The sequence below is a fragment of the Prenolepis imparis genome, unplaced genomic scaffold (assembly GCF_030444845.1).
Source record: "Prenolepis imparis isolate NDT839.2.m4 unplaced genomic scaffold, iyPreImpa1.0 SCAF_6, whole genome shotgun sequence".
NCBI lineage: Eukaryota > Metazoa > Arthropoda > Insecta > Hymenoptera > Formicidae > Prenolepis > Prenolepis imparis.
This window is the reverse complement of record NW_028141164.1, coordinates 674,541-691,642: the sequence shown is the minus strand read 5'-3', so window position 1 is coordinate 691,642 and position 17,102 is coordinate 674,541. Positions and strand designations below refer to the sequence as shown.

Below are 17,102 nucleotides of genomic sequence, written 5' to 3'. Positions count from 1 at the left end.
ATTATATCGAAACAATTTTTAATAATTAGAATTAACTGTAATTATTTCAATGATTATCATCATCGTTTAATTATTCCATTTCTCAAATATTACAATATTTTTTTAATTTTATGCAAAGATAAAGGTATTTATTCGCCATATTTATTACCAGGAAAAGCACCTTGTGTTTTGTATTTGTGCCAAGGTAATCTGCCTGTAAGTCTAAGTTCATCCCAGTGTCGTACCCAATCGTTTGGACAGATAGACGTGAAAACATCCTTGAACCACGTGCACGCTTCGGAACCTTCGCCTAAGATACGCTCGCATCGATAAAAATCAGTATACATAACGAAGCATCGTTGCGTCTGATTTTGCTGTTGAAATCTGATTGAAAACATGATTAAGAACGCACGATATATATCCAGTCTCGATATATATCCAGTCTCTGAATTAATTTTTCATGTATTTTGTATAATTATGTATATACATACCTTGGATCGTTGCCAGGATTATATCGAAAATCATACATTTCCTCCTCCGATATTTTATCCTCCTCCGATATTTTATCCTCTCGTTTGAGACATGGATCATCCTCATCCACGACAATAGTTATTTTCTTCTTTGAATCAGTCTTCTGGCTTGTTTCAGGATTTCGTACCAGAAATGGATCATCCACCTTTTCATCCATTTCCTTTTTAAATAACGTGATCATGAATTATGTATTACAAGGTTGACACAATTTTGTTATATATTTTAAAACACTTTTGGAAATCGTCGAGTGCTCCTGCCATTTTTTGATATTCTTTGTGTTTCAATTGTTTAAATCTTTATAAAATATATAGTATATACTGCGATTGTATATAATTAAATTAGCATTTTTTATTGACACGTGAAAAACTGATGTATAAAGCATTACAAAAAGATTTCATAAAAATAGCATATACACAATACGCAACATATAATTAATCACAGTTAATATAAGGCTATATCTGTTTGTTATTTTTTATATCTGTGTGTATGTGTGATGTTGGAATTTTTTTTTTCAATGCGTGAATCGAGTAAATCTATATCGTTTCAAATAACTATGGATTATTATACAGTAGCATATATAACGCTTTTCCAAAAAGACAATTGTGATATTATTACAAATGCGATAATAAGCGCTAATGCATAATTAACGTGTTCAATGCGAGAGCTAAACTTATGCTTAATTAAATGTAAAACTAAACTTTCCAGCGAACACACTGTGGCAAACCAAATCTAGCAAAATTTATGCTATTTTTAAATATTATACGCCGAGCGATAAAATATAATATATACGCATATATAACATATGAACAATTTATATATGTATGATTACTCACATATTTCTTTTATTATTGTCATTGTCCTAAGACTAAAAGCACATGTCCACTCTTATGATTTTTTTTATCTAAAAATGTTATATTTCTTTCAAACTATATAAAACCGCGTTTTACATTTCAATCATAAGAGACTATCGATAGAGTTTATAAAACCCTAAGAATGCGCAAAGTCTGTATGTAACAAATTTATAGATATTTTCGCCTAATAATATAATAATCAATTATCAAAAAGAGCTGCACCTAACAACCAATAGTAATAACTTATTAATAGTAATCTTTCGTGGCGTAAAATTATTTCTCAATATTTCTCAAAAATTTCATCTTATTTACATTATTTATAGAAAAAATATATGTATAATTTAATATCGAGAACACAATTATAAATATAATATAATAGAAATCGACAAGTGGAGAGAATAGTTTTTAGTTATCAATTTCAATTTAAGATATATAATTTCAAAATACATTGTAATATTACTTATCATCCACTTGACATTTCTATTAATAAAAGGCACTATTTAGGTTCCCATATTAGTAATCGACATTGGGATCGACTGGGATTTTTCATAATCCATCTAATTTTTCACTTTTTTCTCTACTCATTATTGTATATATACTATACAGATGTATATGTAAAATTTTAATATTATATATATATATATATATATATATAATATATATATATTACAAAACTTTAGAATAACATAGTTTCTTTTTCGATCAATAATTTTTCTCCATTTAAAAAAATATTGTTTTACTTTTTGATCGATATTTTTTTAAAAGAATCATTTATGTATATCAATAATAATTTTTATTATTATCAATGCAACATAATTAATTGCAGTCAAAAAAGTGACAATGTCAATTTACCAAATTGTTATAAATTTTTATTATATATATAAGATATGTCTTATATCAGTGCATTGACTAAAGAAGAAATATTTATCAATAGGACCTGCCTATCTTCGATTAAATGTTGTAGGCGTGTGTGTATAACTAATAGTAGTTACAGCACAAATAAGCTCTATGTCAATTATTATCTCAACGATGAGAGATAAGGTTGGCAAGTCATGCGCTGCACGGGCTGATAGAGTCTTCTTTGTACTGGACTGGCGGTAACGTTATCGATGTTTTGCCCAAAGTTGTAGGTATTGGGATTCCTGGACAAATCGCTGGAACCAATTTCCGTGGGACGATTCTCCTGGAGAGGAGAATCATTTCCGGCTTGAGATTGCGTAGCGGTTTCGTTCCTTTTGCGGAATTTCGTCGAATACTTGTAAAAGTCCGACATCTCGAAGGGCTTCGTCACTTCTCTGTACGGCTGATACTTCCCCGGTTGCACAACCGTGCAGTTCTGCGGCGAACCCAATGACGGTCGTATTGCGTCGTCGCAGACGTCCAGAGACGGTTTCGATTCGGCCGGTATCTCCAAGACTTTCGGTCTCGTCGCAGACTGATCGTAATGAGCGTGCGGTTGTTGTTGTTGTTGTATTGCGTGTTGCCGACATTCCTCAGGCTTATCCCTCTTGTGACGATTTACCGGACTCATATTAGGCTGCGACCCACCGCTCGTTTGATTCCTGCCGTTTTCGTTATTGACTGTCTTGACGCGAATTGGCGGAGGACTCGATTGATAAGCGAGCGTATTCTTATGAGCGGCAATCAAATTGCGATCCAAGCTCGCTCCCGAATCCACCGATGTTTCGTACCATTCCTTCTGACGGCTCTTACGATTGTTGTTGGCGTTAGTGTTATTATTATTATTATTATTGGCGTATTCCGCGGCCGACGTGTCCTTGCCATCGTGCGAATCGTGAGAGTAACTCGACTGCCACGTCTCGACGCTTCCTAGAGATTGTGTACGTAGCAGCATCTTGTTGGGCATTGGTTGATTGTTCGACATTTGTTGCTCGGCCAGTGGTAACAGATGAACAGAGTGGTGCGACGCGATGATGTTGCTGCCGGCGGGCGAGCCTTTAACACCCGTCCCGGCGACCGTGCGATAACGCGATTGTACGTCCGAATTCGCGCCACCGCTGTTGTGATGAGCATTCCGCCGTCTGCGGTCCAGACTGCCGAACCTATCAGGCTCGTCGACGCTTACCCAGTGAATGTCGTCGTTGTGACGCACCCAGTAGCCGGACAGCATTTGCGCCTCCATCGATGCACTGCTGATTGTAATGTGTCGCGGGACATTCTTGCCCCCGGACGAAGACGAATCGCGATCTCGCCTCGGTAAAGACTGCTGAGATTGCGCACTATTTTTATAATACATCTGATAATCGGTGACAGGCGTATAATGTGACGCGCGAAAGTCTCTGTCGTAGGTCCCCTGGCTCGTTCTCCGTACGATATCTGCGTTATCCAGGTGCTTATACTCGATGGAACCCGTATACTGCGACCTGTGGCTCTCCTGCAGCTGCTGTTGCTTTTGCAGATGCTGAAATTGTCGATATCGCATTTGACGCTCGTCCTCCGTGTAGGTATTCGGCACGTAAGGTCGATAAGTTCTCTCGGTGTCCGGATAGTGACCCCGAGATCCGCTGCTTCCGTGAGAATATGTACGAGCGCGGTATTGATCCGGCAAAATATAGACGTTGTGATTATCGTTGTGATCATGCTCGACGATCTTAATGTTTGGATGGTCCACAGGGCTCACACCGGGATAAGTACCACTGTGATGATGATTGTAGATATTTGGTATATTCGATTGCTCTTCGTAACCATGTCCGGAATATGTATTTGGTTTGTCTAAAATACATTTGTCTTCAGCTACCAAAGGACTCAGACTAATACCAGGTTCATGGAGTACACCTCTTCCAGCAGATTTTGGAGTAGTTACTTCGTTTCCTGTTATACATGATTATGTGTCACATTATTCGTTATAGTGTCATTATTTAACTAACAAAAAATGCTAATTAACATTATTTCAAAAAGTGTCATTATTTAAAAAGTAACATTAAAAAAATTTAATTAGTGGTTTAAAATTACCTGTACTATCTAGCGGTGGTCGTGGTTTCTTTGTCCTGTGTTTTACGTTAATGTGCGATTGTGGTTGCGTATTATAATTTGCCGTATGAGTCGATAATTGCGTCGATCGATGGGCTTTTCCACGGCTCTGCCTTATGAAGTTCAATTCCGTCTCTAATTCTTGAAGTCGTCGCTGACTTTGCTGATAAGCAAGTCTGTGCTTGCGTCGTGTAGCCTTGCTCTCTGTAGTATCATTAACAATACTCAATGCAGTTTCCACAATTCCGAGTTGTACCTGCTTTTCCAATTCCAATTCTGACTCTTCCTATAAATGAATAAACAATAACCAATGTAACATATTTATCAATCATTATACAAGTTATATATATATATATAAATTTTACAAAAAATCTTACAACATCGGCTGCCTTCAGTACGTTAACTGATTTTTGTGGATATATAAGTGTAACACCCACTTTCTTATGAAAAGTTGGAGGACTTTCTCCAGGTTCCAGAGGTATTTCTGGAGGTAAAACTCCCGTTATCTCTGCCTCTTCCACGCACAAGTTTTTCAATTCATTATTTTTTTGTGCAAGTTTCTCTTGTAGGGCCTCTCGGCGTTGACGTAGCCATTGTAGTCTTGCGGATAATGCGTCATCTGCCAAGGCACTTGACGCATTTTCGTTTCCTGCCATCACTAAAAATGTGTCAAAGAATAATTTCAGTATTGTTCTCAGTTACCAAAGACAATGTTGGATAGTTATCATTGGTTATATTGTGTTATACTCACCCATATTATTGGATAAGATAAAACAAATGGGTCAGCTATTACAATCTCTTCGTATGCTTTGATGAATGTGTTTTGATAACGGCATATCCTAAATTATAATGCCATTTTGCGACTTAACGATTGAAGTATATGGAAAGAGGATTTTTAATTCTTGAAAAAAATCAAGCATGCTTTCTTCATACATAAACAAACTCAGTAGTCAATAAAAATCACCATAGTGCACCAGAATTTTCTGCAATATAACGAAAATTTCCTTAATACTCAGGATTAAGCATTGCAGTCTGTAAAATGTGTTGATTAATTCATCAGTTTGTAAAGATGTCAGTCATTTGTGATTGATAAATATAGCTTGAATATTGCAATTTTACACAAAATTTAACAATTAGGTCAACTTTATTTTTATCAAAATTTAAGTATAAAGAATCAAACTAAACATTTACCCATAACTTAACATAACTGACGCCAAGAATTATCTTCCTTCTTAGAGCCTTTCTTCTTAACTTTACTTATTAAAAAAGTAACAACACTTTATATATCTAGCCTTCAAAGATGTGACAGCGTATATATCCATAAAAAGAAGAACAATCGAAGAATATATTTAACTTGAACTTTGCAAATTAGAGTCACGTATTTTTTTTCTTGCTGTATAAACACTTATCTATTTTTACTACAAGCACGCTACGAACTTTTTCTCAGCGTAAGCTGCAGCTGCACCCTGTCGGACCCTTTGATGAGCGTTCGGTTAAAACGGAGTGCGCATGCGCGCAAAAATATGCGCCATAGACATAGAAAATACATAGACGGAGCGTCAGTCGCCGAGAAGTAAAGAGGGGCGGGGCGAAAGGTTAGAATTCTTTCTCCTGATTGGTTAATCGACCCTCCGCCATAGGATAGAAAATCTATAGTTCGCGTCACGTATATTATAGATATTCTATCGCTTCATATGCATCATACGAATCAGCAAGTATCTGAATATGGTCTACTTGGCGCTGCAACTGCTTCGGAAACCATTTTCCATAATTTTTCATCATTTTTATAAGATTTTCTTTATAAATAATATTCTTCACTTCTTTGTTTACGTGTAAAAATCTTATCACCAAGAAACGCTGGGAAAAATTGAACGGCGCGGGTAACAATATCGGGTGTTGTACGATACATCCTTCGTGCGCGGATGATGACTTTTTAAAAGCGTGTCGAGAGGCGGAAACGACGCGCTCGAACGAACGGGAGAGTCAACGGTGGTCAACGATCGGATCGGAATAACAACAACAACAACAGCGACGACGACGTCGCCGAAGACGTCGTCGTCGTCGACGTCGCGGAATATATATATGTTCGGAATCGACGTGCGCGATTGATCGATGTGGCTGCGATGCGCGAGAGGCTGTGTCGCCGAGCGACAGCCGAGACGTGTTTCAAGTCATCGGTTGGCCGAGCGAGTAAGCGCGCTTCTTCCCTCGTGTCGTTCGAATCGAACGAGCGCGAAGGACGCGAAGAAAAAGTGAGAGGGAGAGAGCGAGCGCGAGAGGGAAGGATAAAAACGAATTGAATTTTTGCACTCGCAGAACCGCACGGTACCGGAACTGCAAGAACGCGAGAACGAGAGTGCAACGGTGGATCGCGTGTGAGAGAAAGAGAGAGAGAGAGAGTGAGTGAGAGAGAGAGAGAGAGAGAGAGAGAGAGAGATCGCGAGAGAGAGAGAGAGAGAGAGATCGCCGGAAGGCGTGGAGCGGCAGGAAAGAGAGAGAGAGAGAGAGAAACTGGAGTATTAGATGTGGGGGAGGGAGTACGTTTCTGCAGCGACGAGGCATCCGGAGTTGGTAGACGGATAGGTAGACGGACTAGACGGATCATCGGGTAGGTGGGTGAACGAGGTCGACGATCCATAGTCATCGCCATGGACGAGTGTATGCTGAACGACTTGTTGGAGTGCTCGGTGTGCTTGGAACGACTCGACACCTCCAGCAAGGTATTGCCGTGTCAGCACACGTTTTGCAAAAAGTGCCTGGAGGAGATCGTGAGCACTCATCGTGAGCTACGTTGCCCGGAATGCCGAGTCCTCGTGGACGCGAAGGTGGACGAGCTGCCCCCGAACGTGTTGCTGATGCGCATCCTCGAGGGGATGCGCAACGCCGCGCCGAAGAACCAAACCAAGTCCGCGTTGTCGAGGTCTTCCGGCGGCACCGCCGTGCCGCAACGCCTCTTCGGCGGCCACCAGGTCGCCCCGGCGCCCATAGTCACCGCCAATCTCGCCCCCGCCGTCGCCATCGCTTCCGAACCGGCGATACGACACTCTAATGCCGCCGCCAAGCAGGTACACCTGCACAATCAGGCATACGGAAGGGCGATCTACGATTATGTTTCCAAGGAGGCAGGGTACGTATTGATATTTTTCTGCTTTTCTTGCTCGATATATATGTATGCCTATGTATCTGTAATTTACTTCAATATTTGCACTTATAATACATATTACTATTCTAGCGTTACTTATTCTTTTAGCGATTTGAGTTTCAAGAAGGGTGACATAGTCATTCTTCGAAAGAAGATCGATAAGAATTGGTACTTTGGGGAGTGCGGCAATAATCACGGTGTCTTTCCGCTCTCTTACGTTCAGGTATGAGTCGCAAAATACTCTTTTCTATTCTCTGTTTGCTATTGTTACTTCAGTTTATAGCGATTTGTCTTGTCTTATGTGACTTGCAGGTGATGACACCTTTGACGCCACATGTACCTCAATGTAAAGCGCTATATGATTTTAGAATGACAAACGACGATGAAGATGGCTGTCTGACCTTTAACAAGGTATTTTTGCATCATGTTTCTTAAATATCTTGCAGTTTTCTATTACATATGTACATAGAAAATATGTTGTATATTTTCAGGGAGAAGTTATCAGTGTTATCAGAAGAGTAGACGAAAATTGGGCAGAGGGTAAACTCTTGGATAGAATCGGCATCTTTCCGTTAGCTTTTGTAGAGCTGAACAGTGTCGCCAGAGCTCTGATGAAACTTTCCACTAAGTAAGTAGAATAATTAATTGATATAGTATTGTATTTTGAATGTATATTTAATAAATATAGTCATTTAATCAGTGTACAGCCAGGACCGTCGAGATTAGCTCCGCCAACTCCAACGAACGAAGAAACTACACCGTTAATACCAACCGATCATACGCGTAATGTGCAAACAACCAGCCAATCTCGCTCGCAACTGGTACAAGTAAGTTAAAACGTTGTAATATTTTGAATTAAGTTATGCTGAGATACATCTCGGTAAATGTATTTTGTATCGTACAGAATGCTGCGTTACCAGTATCCGATTCTGTCTCAAATGTCTCGTCTGGCGGCAGCTCTACAACCACTACTCCAAACACACCCAATAGCTCGACTACGTCCAGCAGTTCCAGTACTGCTCCAAGCAGCCCTGGCAGTCCCGCGACATCACCGCCCGCGGTTGGGAATAGACATAACGTTAAACGTCATAGTTTCACTGCCGTCAATACAGGTCATCATGCTCATCCTCATCATAGGCATAGCGCTGAGATACTTAGTCCTCCAGTAGACAGTGCTCCTAATAACGCCAATAATGGTGGAGGCAATGAATCGTTTTCCTCCTTACAAGTAAGAAAACATTTTCTGTCTGAATTTATGTATGAACAATTTCATATATGAATTCAATTACCTTGATGTAATTACCTCAATATATGATTATCTTTTTGGATTTCATTGTTTTCTTTCTTTTTCTTTTTTTCGATAAGAGTTTTATGTTAAATAAATTTCTTTCTTTTCTAGATCAATAGTTGTACAGATCACAATCTTCGACACAGACGAAGCGGTAGCAGCGACCTCGTTCTTGCCCAGCAAAGTGCACCCGCTAATCAGACTTCCAGCGTATCTGGCGCGACGCATTTACCCGCGGCGTACATAGCGCTTTATCCTTACAAGCCTCAGAAAGCGGACGAGCTCGAGTTGCGGAAGGGCGGGATTTATATGGTGACGGAACGCTGTCAAGACGGATGGTTCAAAGGAACGTCCAATCGTACCCAGAAATGCGGAGTCTTCCCTGGAAATTACGTTGCACCCGCCAAGTAAGTTTATTTCTTTCCCATTCTTTGTATCGCAAACGCATCTATAGTATAACCGTGTATCAAACTTTCGATATCCGATTGCAGGTGTCAACGCGGACTGTGCCGCGGATCGCCAAACTCCCCGAGCCAACATCAAGTTTCTCCATTATCAAATGCAGTATCGAACGCCGAGTCACGCTTGGCCGTAACGTACACGAAGAGCAAAGGTTCCGCGCCGCAACCCTCGTACAATCCTCGCGCACTGCCGCCGCCTGAATTACCGCCACGCGCCATCAGTCCCTCTTCGACGACCGTATCTTCATCCTGGCACGGCAGCGCTGGTCAGCCGAGTCAAGGATCGAATCAGGAAACTAGTCCGCCGCGACACAATGACCAAAATGCGATCGCCAATCCGATCGGACGCAGTCACAGCAGCGTAGTGATGACCTCAAATATCCGTATGTATTTTGCGAGGATATACTGTCGTGAATAAAAAAAATCCTCTCTTCGCGACGTATCATCATATTATATCCTTCCAGCTTCGCCTGGCAAACAAATCACGGTCTCTTCGTCGCTACAACCGCCTGTGGGTCTCAACAGCGCTAATAATGGCTGTAGCAGCGCTACCGTCTCCGCTTCTTCCTCTTCCGCGAGCGATATGAATAGAAGTCCGAACAGTACTCTGCGTATAGCAGCTACCGCATCCTCGAATGCAACCGCGGTTGCGTACAGAACTACAGAAAAGGTATTTTATTTCCTTGAGAAACAGTATTGTTCTGACAATGTCACAATATTACCCATATATATTGTAAATTACAGCCAAAGGAAAAAAAGGATAAATGTGTCTCCTTGATGCGGCGCTTGACCAATATTAAAAAGTCCAAATCACCTCCACCAGCGACATATTCGATGGATAATCCTGTATTCGACGACGGTAATTCCGTCAATCCGATGCACGTTCGGTGAGTAATTTCGAATTATCTCGAATTTATCGAATTTATACGTCTATGCACATAATTTAATGTATTATAATTTGGTCGAGAACAACAAAAGTTAATCTTTAATTTGCACGTTCTGTTATAATTGATTTAAATTTAAAAACGTGTATAGTCCATGCTAATTTCCGCATGACGAGAATAATGTTTTCACATTATTGCACAATTTTTACATGTACTTGCGTGCATAACGAATGTTTTGTCAAAGTGTTTTAATGTTTAAGCAAAAACGCTACTTATTTTTGTTGCTAAAATCGTTGCATGATCGGCATCGCCATATTTATGCACATATGTAGAAAAAGTGGCGAGCAACCATTCCCGAATAATGTAAACGTTTATCATCATGCTTTGCGCAGCATGACAAAAACTGCACGCTTTGAAATGTTTCTCTAATAAATTGTATTGGGGGATGGGGCGACAATCGCAGATCGGGATCTTGTCCAAGTCAGTTGCTACATGTGACACCTACACAGGAATTAAATGCTTCAAACAGCCAACACCGCTTATGTCCAGGCTCTGTGCAAGGACACGTCACATCTTCACAGAGATTGAAATACAAAGAGAGACCCTCCTTACCAGTGTCACTAATTCAGAGGTTAGTCGTTTGCGTCGATGCAAAAGTAGCAAATAAACTATAATGAACTGTAAAACATATAATGCAAAAAAATATACATTTATTTTGAAGAAATTAGAAATGCAGTATATACATTTTATGACATAATTAAATACTTGATATATATTTCTATGGAAGGTATTGTTTATAGGATGACTGTTATTTTCAACAAGTGATAAACTTTCTATTCTATATAAAGTTAAAATTTTTATTTTAAGCAATAAATCCTTAATTTTATGGCAAAGACACGCTTTGTGTATAAGTCAATGTGTGCATTTGAGAATTTTGTATAATTCTATCTGACTTATATATTTTTCACATTAGCATTTGCAATTGATTGTGGTAGAACTGCATTTCATTTTCAGGTAAGCCTAGAAACTTCTAGAGAGAGATTATTTTTACATAGTTTATTTTGTATTGTTGTATAATTAACAGTATATAAATAATATATATTTATATATCAGAGATTTTAAACATACTTGCAAGATAAAGTTTATCATTTATAAAAATGTATAAATAGTAAAATAAAAGTTAGATAAAATTAAAGAAAGATTGATTACATATATAGATGTATTTTGCATGTTTGGAAAATTTATTGTGATAATATTGAATATGGCATAATTTTAAATATATTTTATTTACTTATTATATATGTGCTTGTGTATGTTGTCTTGAACTTGTGTTTAGTGTATAATGTTAGTATTTCACGCACATTATATTCACATAAAAATATTTTATTATTGTATATTGTATAATTTTGCATATATTGTAACAATAAACGTAATTATTTACATTAGCTCTTTATTCTTATCTAGATCCGGTGAATCTGGTGCAATGGTGTGTCCCACTATCGGAAATCATCATCGTAAGAGTAACTCTTTAGACGCTGGAATGGGAAAGCAAACGAAGCAGCAGTCATCACGCGATCGGTGAGAATTACTTTATTTTTCAGATTCATCGATTATCGTCGAATATAAAAATTTATTACGTTTCGCTATTTGTTAGCTTTAATTTTGTTAAAGTTTGTTAATTTTACGTTTAATTCTTATTGCTTATTATTTAATGATGAGTGATTAAAAAACAGACATTTAACGATAATTAATTGTACTTAATTTCAGCGATCGGGTGTACAGATTCCGTTGTATTGTACCGTATCCACCTAATAGCGAATTTGAGCTGGAGCTCCGCGTAGGAGACATAATATACGTGCACAAGAAACGTGATGACGGATGGTACAAGGGTACGCAGCAACGCACTGGTCGCACTGGACTATTTCCGGCAAGTTTTGTGGAAGCTTTCTGAGACCCAACGCAAAGTCGCTTAGTGTTAGAAACTTGTATATAAAGTCGGCCTTTTACGTAAGTACCGTATTATATATTCGAAGACAGGAATCGCATCCCAATGCGAAACTCACGTGTATAGCATGTTATATTGTATTTGTTGCCGATTTCCTTGGATTTTAGAAATTATTATCGACTTTAAATCAACGTGCATGCGTATACATATATTTCAGACTGTGCAATGTAATATGCGCTGGAATTATCGTACAATTGCGAGGACGTGCAATGGCGAGAAAATCGGCAACAAAGCAATATCGTCTTTATGCGCCGCGAACTTGACGAATTATCATACGCCGGATGTAGTAAGCGATTGACATGATGTCAAGTTAAGGAACGTATTAACGCGGTGAATATAATGGACAATTTTAGTGCAAAATAATTATATGCGTATTCTATTATATGTATAAATATGCAATGAAATGAGACAATGGATAGTAGAACGCGTATTATATATGCGCGTTGAGACTACCGGAAAACTTATACTGCCATTGGGTAATGTAGGCTGATGTAATGAAATGATGAATTCATTATTATGCGCGACGTTACTGCCATTTGCAAAGATTAAGGAAAAATATTAGTTTCCTGTTTTAAAGGCTATTGATTTTTAAAAACCTATCTCTATTACTATCTCTTCAAATGTCCATAATGTACAAGAGAGATTATATATGAGTTGTATAATATATGTATGTATAAATAAGTATACATACGTAAAGCCATTCATGACATTAAAAAATAGGATTATGGAATAAGTGAGAAAAGAATTGGCTTGTTTTTATAAACATCTAAATATCTGTGTTTATATCGGCTCGTATTGGCCTGTGTGTCCTGAGATATTTAAAAGATTGTAGATTTTATATTGTTGATCAACTTTTTTGATTTTAAGTTTTACTTCATTAATCTGCCATTGTTAACCGGTTTATTAACCAAAATAATTTTTATTATTATGTTTAAAAAGATATTCACTCAGTTTTTCAAACATTTAAAAATAAAATTCATTTTATTAAAAAATTAGAAAATTTATTCTAAACTTTTTAAATTTTTCCTTAATTTACTCGATCATTATCTATTATATTCTCATTATTTATTGTACATTTTTAATGACATATTTTTAATGATTCGCGTTTACATCAGTTTACATCAGTTTTATATAAAAAAAGGGAGGGGGGGGAATACACAAAAGCTCGCAAACAAGCAAATATTTCTAGGAGCATAAACAATTATTTGATTATTAACGGTCTTGTTTAAGAGCGGAGTTTGTGTTTGGAAAATTGCTGGTGGAAATTAAGAAAATCTTAGAGAGCAGGTATATCCATTACAATATACCATGCAAAGAAAAATGTTCCATTGTAATAGGAAGTTTGGATTGTTGTAGATGATTTAAAGAATGGCCTTGATACGCGCAATGTTGGTGTAGTATTATATGCTTCATATATATACATCATTTTATAACTCAATTTATAACTTGTTTTCTAATTTATAAAATTATACGCATTCATGGCATTGACGAGGAATTAGTTATTTAAACAGCTAGTTCGAGATAAATACGAAATAAATTAGTGCTTCCATTGTCTAATTAGTGATCAGTATTTATATATGAGTTTTGTTATGTTCTCTATTTTCTATTATTATTATTATTAAACAATTTTACACTATCAATTTTTATAAATCTTTATACATGCGTTGTTGAGAAATATATTTTACTAATTGCAATTATCATTTTATTAATTTTGCAATTATCTTTTAGAGTTTATATTTGCAAGAATTTCAATTTAAATATGTTATTCAATGATTTTTTTACATCAAGCTAATGTACATACAGAGTCCATAAGTATATAAATATATATTAAAAAAATCCATACACACACGCATACACTCGTACACGCATAAAATGCTCAATTTATTAACGTTTATGCATATATAATCCATATATACATTTATACATTATGATTGAATTTAGAAATATATTGCACAAATTCAACCGTGAGCAAGAAACATACATACATAGTATAATTTTGATTTGATATGAATATGCATGCGTACACTGATATAAACATATATTTATATTAATTATGGATATATTTAATGACATTTGTACATAATTATAATTTTACTATAATCTTGATATTGTAGGAGTCTGTAGATGTCGTCTGAAAATAAAGACAGAATCTTATGTACAACGAAGTATAATGTAATAAAATCACACATATAGTATTGCACGACATATTGTAAAGGCAAAAATATAAATAATACATATACAGAGATTATTTACTTATATATACAGCTTTCTATCTCTGTAATTTAAATATTTATCATTAATTTAATGAAATCACACGTAAAAACATATGCACACACTTTAACACGTTATTAGTTCTGTATCCCTAACTAATTGACGCGCAACATGTAAGATGTTGTAAATATAATTTTAACATCTGCAGAATTCTACGATATGAAGATTCTCACTGAAACAGAACTACAGTTTATGTTATCATCGCACAACAATCGCACAAAGGATAACGAAAGCGTCCATTTCTGTCCTTTGAGATGAACAAAGGAGTGTTGCCTGCAAGCTTGTGAATGAATGATTTATTTCTCCGGTTATCAAATCGGAGAAAATAAAGAGAAAAGGAAAAAAGATTATCGTGTGATCGACAAGATCAACGAAATTTACTGATATCGATAAAGTCTACGAATACGAACAAAATGTAACTTAGAAATATTGAATGTCTGTATACACCATGCGGAAGGCTGTAATTTTATAGTTATTCTTCTGGATGAAAGGTGGCTGGATATATTTTTTTATGTATCAGTCACATAATCTGGTGCGAAAAAAAAAAAAGAGAAAACCGATCGAAGGTAGAATCGAATTTAATCGAGTGTTAGAGTTAGTCGGAAAAAAAATTAATCTCTTACACTCTTTTACGCGAGGGGCCACACTGGGCATGCTGTAATAAAGTCGGCAGTCTATTGTAACGCGATATTTAGGGGGGAAAAATCGGAAAAAAACGATAGAAAATAAAATATACTATAATATATATATAAACGTATTTATATGAAAAAAAAACTTATCTATTTGTGTTCATTCGAATCATCATTATACTCTATCGGTTTTGTATCATTCAAGTCATTAATGCCATTACGCACAATGTATTGCATATGTTTTGCATTTCGATTTTGCATATCCACCCCTAACAAGTATATGTAAAGATATACATTTTCGTATAGTTTTTTTTAAAACCTTTGAGGTACCCCTTATCGGTCTTTGAGACTTCTCATTGTATGATTAAATTATACAATTGAATTCCTTATTATGTTATACATATATTTGGGGGGAAAAAAACTATGTAGAAACTTATTTATATACAGACATACGCGTATGTGTTTTATATACGATGTACACTTAAATAATTTATTACATAATGGCTCGTGTAAAGAGGGTACTGTTTGCTGCGGGTAGTGTGTATGACCGTAACGAGAGACTAATTTATTACATCAATACATGTGTATTGCACGCAAGAAGAATCGAACACGATCCGTATAAAATTATTCTTCGCATACTGTATCGTTGATTTAACATCGTTGCCATCGTGCATTCATTTTTTGCATTCAAGAGCCGCAAAACGTCTTTACGACGCCGTGTTGTTCGCGGCAATAGTCTTAAATCAATGTGTGCAAACGTCTCTGTGGGTTGTAAATATGTTATGCAAAATATCTGAGATTCCCGCGACGGTACGATAAAATTACGACATTATATCCTCGTAAGGACAATGGCTCTCTTGCGTTTCGCGTGTAAGTCAGAATCTGTACTAGATTGCAGAACAGATAATATAGCATAGAGAATGTAAGATGAAGAGTCAAGAGCCTTTGTTTAGACCAAATGTGTTTCTAGCACTTCTTTCATAAGGATATAAATTTAGAGAATAGTCATTATATACCGATTACTACCTTTACATGCTACTTACGCTATTCGGTATTTTGTCACTAACGTAATGATGTTCCAACACAAAAAAAAATCTATGTCGATGTCGTGTCCAAGCGTATAATTTACACATATATATATAAATAGGTATCATTTAATATTTAATATAACATATAAAGTCTGTAATAAAAATCCTTCATGTGGCTACCACAAATAGCGAATATCTATAACCCATATTAACACAATTTTACTTCCTTTTCACTATCGAATCAGATAATTCATTAATATAATTTCATATAATTCATATAGTTTATTAATACATGAAGTTAATTATTATTAAATTATATACATTTCATTTAACCTACATGAAAAATTGTGTGTCTCAATAGAATTTCAACACAACTCACAAGAGATTACATAAGTTAATATATGAAGAAAATTATATACATTTTTCTTCTTCATATATTACCTTATGTAATCCCTTAATGTCTGAATTGTGCTTAGGAATTACATAAGTTAATAATGAAAGAAAAAAATATATGTTTTCTAACTTATATAATTCCTTAATCTGAATTGTGTTGATATATATGTATATACATTTGTCTCGTGTAAGTTACTTATAATTGTATGAAATCGATCAATAATCTAATGCGGATTCCGTTATAAACTAGCAGATATGATATACAAAGAACTGAAATCATCTTTATCATAGTAATTATCATTAGGTAGTGTTTACATCATTTGCATTGACATTATTTTATTCTATATGATTACTTCGAATATCTACAGGTTTAGATGAGTAATTTCCGTTTAAAATGTTTGCCTCTTAATAGGAACATTAATTTATAATTTTATTTTAATGTGATTTAATTATTTTTTTGATACATTAATTTTATTGTTTTTTAACTGCACGGAAACAGGGCAAATATAAGTGAATAAATAATAAAGGCCGTTTTCTTCGAGCTCGATATTTGTCCTACATTTACTATACATTCGATATACTATATTATATATGTATATATATACGATTGTACTCATGCCTGTCTACTTTAATACGACAGCTAGCCGTT

At 36.1% G+C, this 17,102-nt stretch overlaps 3 protein-coding genes across 9 annotated transcripts; 1 reads left to right on the top strand and 2 right to left on the bottom strand.

Moving 5' to 3' along the window:
• Nucleotides 1–87: 87 nt before the first annotated feature.
• LOC145937675 (uncharacterized) lies at nt 88–2,175 on the bottom strand. Its single transcript, XM_083040883.1, has 2 exons — nt 471–2,175; nt 88–363 (listed from the first exon to the last, which is right to left on the bottom strand). The coding sequence occupies exons 1-2, from the start codon at nt 689–691 to the stop codon at nt 129–131; spliced, it is 456 nt and encodes a 151-aa protein (XP_082897009.1). The 5' UTR covers nt 692–2,175; the 3' UTR covers nt 88–128.
• Nucleotides 2,176–2,307: 132 nt separating this feature from the next.
• On the bottom strand, nt 2,308–6,100 carry Sstn (stepping stone). 2 transcript variants are annotated; one of them, XM_083040875.1, is made up of 5 exons: nt 5,544–6,100; nt 5,104–5,335; nt 4,730–5,010; nt 4,335–4,638; nt 2,308–4,193 (listed from the first exon to the last, which is right to left on the bottom strand). In XM_083040875.1, exons 2-5 carry the CDS (start codon nt 5,105–5,107, stop codon nt 2,380–2,382), a joined length of 2,403 nt encoding a protein of 800 aa, XP_082897001.1. In that variant the 5' UTR covers nt 5,108–5,335; nt 5,544–6,100; the 3' UTR covers nt 2,308–2,379. The 2 variants fall into 2 exon arrangements, with proteins under 2 accessions (XP_082897001.1, XP_082897003.1); XM_083040877.1 differs by having other exon boundaries at nt 5,790–6,100.
• Nucleotides 6,101–6,810: 710 nt separating this feature from the next.
• Nucleotides 6,811–12,708, top strand: Posh (SH3 domain containing ring finger posh). 6 transcript variants are annotated; one of them, XM_083040869.1, is made up of 13 exons: nt 6,812–7,479; nt 7,603–7,717; nt 7,807–7,905; nt 7,986–8,122; nt 8,195–8,321; nt 8,399–8,722; nt 8,894–9,189; nt 9,274–9,626; nt 9,708–9,913; nt 9,988–10,130; nt 10,591–10,758; nt 11,574–11,705; nt 11,895–12,708. In XM_083040869.1, exons 1-13 carry the CDS (start codon nt 7,001–7,003, stop codon nt 12,076–12,078), a joined length of 2,763 nt encoding a protein of 920 aa, XP_082896995.1. In that variant the 5' UTR covers nt 6,812–7,000; the 3' UTR covers nt 12,079–12,708. The 6 variants fall into 6 exon arrangements, with proteins under 6 accessions (XP_082896999.1, XP_082896995.1, XP_082896997.1 ...); XM_083040870.1 differs by having other exon boundaries at nt 6,813–7,479; nt 11,592–11,705; XM_083040873.1 differs by lacking the exons at nt 11,574–11,705; nt 11,895–12,708 and adding an exon at nt 10,995–11,118 and having other exon boundaries at nt 6,811–7,479.
• Nucleotides 12,709–17,102: the final 4,394 nt, after the last annotated feature.

Bases quoted from the DNA above. Each gene is read 5' to 3' on its own strand.
- Posh (XM_083040869.1), top strand. From the start codon at position 7,001: ATGGACGAGTGTATGCTGAACGACTTGTTGGAGTGCTCGGTGTGCTTG. The intron at 8,723-8,893 runs GTAAGAAAACAT...TTTCTTTTCTAG, and splicing joins AATCGTTTTCCTCCTTACAA to ATCAATAGTTGTACAGATCA. The intron at 11,706-11,894 runs GTGAGAATTACT...ACTTAATTTCAG, and splicing joins CAGCAGTCATCACGCGATCG to CGATCGGGTGTACAGATTCC.
- LOC145937675 (XM_083040883.1), bottom strand. From the start codon at position 691: ATGATCACGTTATTTAAAAAGGAAATGGATGAAAAGGTGGATGATCCA. The intron at 364-470 runs GTATGTATATAC...GTTTTCAATCAG, and splicing joins AATCCTGGCAACGATCCAAG to ATTTCAACAGCAAAATCAGA.
- Sstn (XM_083040875.1), bottom strand. The intron at 4,639-4,729 runs GTAAGATTTTTT...ATTCATTTATAG, and splicing joins TACTGAAGGCAGCCGATGTT to GAAGAGTCAGAATTGGAATT. The intron at 4,194-4,334 runs GTAATTTTAAAC...CATGTATAACAG, and splicing joins ACCACCGCTAGATAGTACAG to GAAACGAAGTAACTACTCCA.